The sequence below is a fragment of the Aplysia californica genome, unplaced genomic scaffold (genome assembly GCF_000002075.1).
Source record: "Aplysia californica isolate F4 #8 unplaced genomic scaffold, AplCal3.0 scaffold00313, whole genome shotgun sequence".
In the NCBI taxonomy this organism is placed as follows: domain Eukaryota; kingdom Metazoa; phylum Mollusca; class Gastropoda; order Aplysiida; family Aplysiidae; genus Aplysia; species Aplysia californica.
Window position 1 is genome coordinate 551831 of NW_004797583.1, and position 5139 is coordinate 556969.

General features: G+C 40.3%; 1 protein-coding gene across 1 annotated transcript in view; it reads left to right on the top strand.

Annotated features, from left to right (window-relative positions):
• The window catches only part of LOC101861594 (translation initiation factor eIF-2B subunit epsilon), a 21930-nt gene that overhangs the window by 910 nt on the left and 15881 nt on the right, over positions 1-5139 (top strand). Inside the window, exons 2-6 of the mRNA XM_005102106.3 lie at positions 480-604; positions 987-1172; positions 2394-2574; positions 3224-3379; positions 4424-4509. Of these exons, the coding sequence (XP_005102163.1) occupies positions 480-604; positions 987-1172; positions 2394-2574; positions 3224-3379; positions 4424-4509 (734 nt within the window). The remainder of the gene's footprint in view (positions 1-479; positions 605-986; positions 1173-2393; positions 2575-3223; positions 3380-4423; positions 4510-5139) is intronic.

Genomic DNA, 5139 nt, shown 5'->3' on the forward strand with positions numbered 1-5139 from the left:
CATAGCTCTTAGAATTTACTCTATTTTCATTTAAGCCCATTTTTAAGCAATTTAGATGAAAATTTAATTTTTCATTGTCATTGCTAAAGAGTGCTTTTTAACATAATACTTCAAGTGAAAGATTTTTTTTTAAATGATCTCACACATGCACACGCACAGGGTGTATACATAGTACAATTATGGACATCCCCCCCCCTCCCCCTCCGGTAAATTTTTAGGGTGATTTGTCGTTGATCCCGATTTTTTTCCCCGTGAGATCCTGATTTTTAGATATCATAGAGTGGCAGGCCTGGTGTTGTGACAAGAGTATTGTGGCTTTTTCGTGATATTAAAATCACTTTTCAGTTTTAAAAGTCACAAAATAAGTCGTTAGACAAATGTTAAATGTTCAGTGAATTAAATCAGTAAGTACACTTTTCCAAACAGTAGTTTCAAGTGAGATCCATAATATAGAATTTGTCTGTATTGTGGTTTTCAAGGCTCTGCTGCCACTGGTGAATGTCCCACTTTTGGACTACACTCTTGAAGCTCTCGCAACGTCTGGTGTACAGGAAGTCTTTGTTGTCTGCTGCCACCTTGGAGATCAAGTGCGAGGACACATCAGGTATGACAGGTGGAGATATCTCTAGAACTTTTTTTGTGTGTGTTTTTCATTTTAAAAGATTGTTGATTATTTCTTTTAAAGTTTTTCCCCAATTTCTCCTATTTTACCTTCAATGTAGTTTTGTATCGATTGTCATTTGGTGTCAACACTCTATCATACACAGAGTTTTGTCATTGGTCATTAACTAATTATCATACGCAGCGTTGCACTTTTGTTGCTGACTTTAAGATCTTGTGCATTGTATGTCTAATTTTTATGTTTTAGGCATTTGTCTATTCTTTGTCAACCTCTGTACTGTGATCCAGAAGTTTTTGTACTTGTCTAACATATAAGTTTTAGATGTTTGTCTGATCTTTACAATTTTCTTTGTACATTGATACAGACAGTCCAAATGGCAAGACTGTGGCTCACCTATGGCGGTGACAGCCGTCATGTCAGACTCGTGCCTGTCTATGGGAGATGCCCTGCGGGAGATTGACAGCAAGGCTCTGATCCGCACCGACTTCATCCTGATCATGGGGGACATAGTGGCCAACATGGACATTGGTCAAGTGGTCAAGGAGCACAAGTGAGTGACAGACGTCTTTGATATTTTCCTCTACTTCTTTTGTATGTTTGACACTCTCTTGTGGACTGCTATTTCCGGGGTGCCTTGATAGTCGAAGCCGACTTTGTGCTGTTGAGACTAGAGAGGTGAGCTGAGTATGTCTGATTCCCCATTTGGTCTTAGACTGTTGACATCCACCCCTTGGACCATCCACCAAATGACCTTATGCAGTTGCGAGCGCCGTAAAACCTCTACTAAAATTAAAAGACATTTCTCTGGCTCTCAGTGGGTCTTCTGAAGATTATTATTTTCTCAGTTAATATGTCAGTGGTGTCAGTTTGTGGTGAGGGTTACATACTGTGAAAAGCCAGCAATGTTGTCGTCAGATTTGTGTGAAAATTAAACTGCCCCACAGAGGCCTTCTTTATAGGATGGTCCAGATCTAGCACCTTTTTTTTAAGAAAACGTGTAAGTGCGCTATGAAATGAGTTCTTTTAACAAAAATTTATGTTTATTGAATTCTGTTGTTTATAAACAAAGTTAAGTGTTCCTAGCTGATGTGATCAGAAAAAAGAATTTCTAATACTAAATATTCTAAATGTTTCTGGAATATCAAAATTTCTATCTAGTTATTTTCATGTTGGTGAATGTTGCTACTCTGTAACGAGAGCAATGCATTTTTTTCAATATGTCTGAACCCAAAGTATTCCTTGGTGCAGATTTGGTCAACAGGGTTCTTTATTTGAAATAGCCATACTTGTTAAAAAAATGTATTCCACAAAATTTGACATTTATTATGAAACTTTCCCATTTGAACCTTAAGGGCATGTTTCACAGAAATAATGAATTGATTGATAAATATAATGACAATGGTTTGGGAAACTATGTGTTAAGGAAATTATGAAAAGTTAAAAAGCCTGTGGTCACATCAAAAGACGCAAGCAGAAAATATAAGTAACAGGAATGATAGATAGGAGAAAAAATGAAGAGGATGACTGAAGAAGTTTACACAGACTATGGGTATACGAACAGATGCAATATTTTTAGCCTGTGATGGGGAGTTTTTCAGAAAATAGTTTTCTTGTACTACTTTCAGTCCTTTTTATTTTGCCCTAGGAGCAGAGTTTTTGAACTCTTTGTAACCATTACGATGCTCACAAGCTTTTTGGGGAAATTCAAGCGAACCCATGTTACAGAACAGCAAATACGTTTTTTACCATGCTCCTGATTCTTTCCAACCAGAGCTCGTACACAGGGCAAAGACAAGTCCTCGGTGATGACCTTGGTCTTCAGGGTCGCTCAGCCTGGTCATCGGGCCCGGACAAAGGAGGAAAACATGTTCCTCATTGAGCAGGGAGACACAGGCAGATTGCTCTACTTCAAGAAGACGAAGGATGACAGTCGCAAGATAGCAGTGCCCATGGTGAGTGGTGGCAGATTATAAAAAATGTCTCTTGTCTGCAAGCTCAGAGGACCTAATGAAAGTGGCCTACCGTCCCGTCCATCCACAACTTGCAAATAATTCACCATCACAGCGTCTTCTTTCCTGAAACCTCATGTGAAACCCACTTCCATTCTATCACGTATCCATCAATACCTTTGTTCTGTCTGGAAGGGAAAATGAAATGTCCCTTCTAGATGTTTTTTTCAACTGTCCTTGCTTCTGTTTCCCTACCACCCCCATGGTTGTGGTGGTTTACTAAAGAGTACTGAAAATTCTTTCCTGATATGATGCAGAGTGTTGTGGACCATTTTGTTCTTCCAGAATAATGGTAAAAAAAAAATGTCATCATTTCTTGTTGTCTTATAAACAAAGGAGTGGGTGGTTGATCCAGGCTCGAGATAGGTCTGCTAATTTCTGTTTCCTTTGTATGTCATTGCATTCCAATCTTTCCTAACTAGCTTCTCTGCCATTGTCGCTGCTCACTTTACTCAGCTTCTCTGACCCTCCAACCACGAAAAGGAACATGAAAATTGAAAACCAGACCATCTACTTCTCTTTTCTCTCCTATTGAAAAAAATAAATAGATAAATGCTGAAACTATTACTGAAAACTTAACTGATCGGAACAGGATATCCTGATGGAGCATGATGACATCATCGTCCACAACGACCTGATGGACTGCCACATCAGCGTCTGCTCCCCGTCCGTCCCGACACTGTTCACGGACAACTTCGACTACCAGACCAGAGACGACTTTGTCAAGGGAATTCTCATCGATGAAGAGGTATGTAGGTGTATGTATTGTTCCAGAGGAAGGGCCTCACTGGTTTTCAGCTTCTCAATGATCGTCCTCCATTCGAATTATAGTAGACTGCTCTTACTGCTTCATGCTATTGTTTTTATATATCTTTTTAGAAGTTTTAAAATGTCGTGCTGTTTTATTTGTTTCTGAATCTTTTTGAGTTCTTAATACAAGGAAAGGCAAAAAGGGAAAAGAACTTACTTTACTTTACTTTTACTTTTTTCTTCCGCTTGTACCGGGGGGTGTCGCGGGGAGACACAGGCGTCTGTCTGCAGCAAGTCGTTGTGGCCTGTAGGAGGGACATCCCGTGAGCTCTAAGGGTGTCTGCCACAGATTCACTCCATCGTCGCCTTGGTCTTCCTCTGGCTCTCCATCCAGAATATTTAGTGTTGTGTGCTCTCAGAGCTGGATGGTTTGAGGGCATCCGCGTGAGGTGTCCGAACCACTTGACCCCGCGGTGTCCCTTTTGTTTTTCAATTTGGTCTGGTGTTGCTCCCGCGGTGTCCCTTATCTCTTCTTGTTTAATTTTGTCTCTTCTTGTTTTGTTGACCGCTCTTCTTAAGCATTTCATCTCGCATGTGACCAGTTTCCTCTCTAGGGCTTTTGTTAGGGACCTTGTCTGGCACTGATATGTGAGCGTTGGAAGGAAAATGGCGTTGAGTTTCTTTTGTGTGGACAAGGTATAAAACATTTACAACAGTTTTTGTCACAAAGGTTGAGGGTTTTTTTTCTGCTGCAGTCTCTAATTGTAAGGAGTATTAATAATTTGAAAAGCCTTGACATTATTTGAATATCTTCACTGTGAGAAAGGAAGTCCCACTTGACCTATGAAACTACCTTCAAATATGTTGTGTATGGTCAGAAGTTCAAACTTTAGGGTCATTTCTTCTGTTTTTGTTTTGTTTTTATTCAACAGCTGAAAAGAAATGAGGCATAGAGGCTGGCTTTTGTCTTTTTCTGACGGGAAATGTTCTGTCTTGTAGGGAAAATAAAAGTTTTGTTTTTGTCTTTGGTCTCTGTCCTCAGATCATGGGCAACAAGATTCACATCAACATTGTGCGGGACAAATTTGCAGCCCGAGTGTCGAACATGCAGACTTATGATGCCATAAGGTGTGTGTGTCTGTGTGTGTGTGTGTGCGTTTGTGTATGCACGCGCATGTTGTGTCGAACATGCAGACTTATGATGCCATAAGGTGTGTGTGTCTGTGTGTGTGTGTGTGCGTTTGTGTATGCACGCGCATGTTGTGTCGAACATGCAGACTTATGATGCCATAAGGTGTGTGTATGTCTGTGTGTGTGTGTGCGTTTGCGTGTGTGTGTGCACGCGCATGTTGTGTCCACTGGTGTCAGTGCAAGTGTGCATAAAAGCACGTTCATGTGTGTGTGTGTGTGTGTGTTTGTGTCTGTATGTTTGTGTGCACTCAAGAGCTTCTATTTTTTCCCATTTCTTGGTGTCTCATTCTGTCTCTCTCATTCTGTCTCTCTCATTCTGAGTGTGTTTGTTACTCCTTTGATTTAGAAACTTTTTTTTCCCTTTTTTCCCTTTTTGTGTCCAAATGCTTGAAAAATAATGTGATGCGGACTGTACACTTGTATTAAGTGTTTCTATTACAAATTTGGAAAGCAGTTCCCTCTCATACTAAGTTTTATGTATATTCCCTGTTTCCATTCATACAGTTTTCGTGCTGTGTGTTAGTAGTGAGGGATTGAGTAAGTGAATGAGATGGGGGGGGGGGGGGG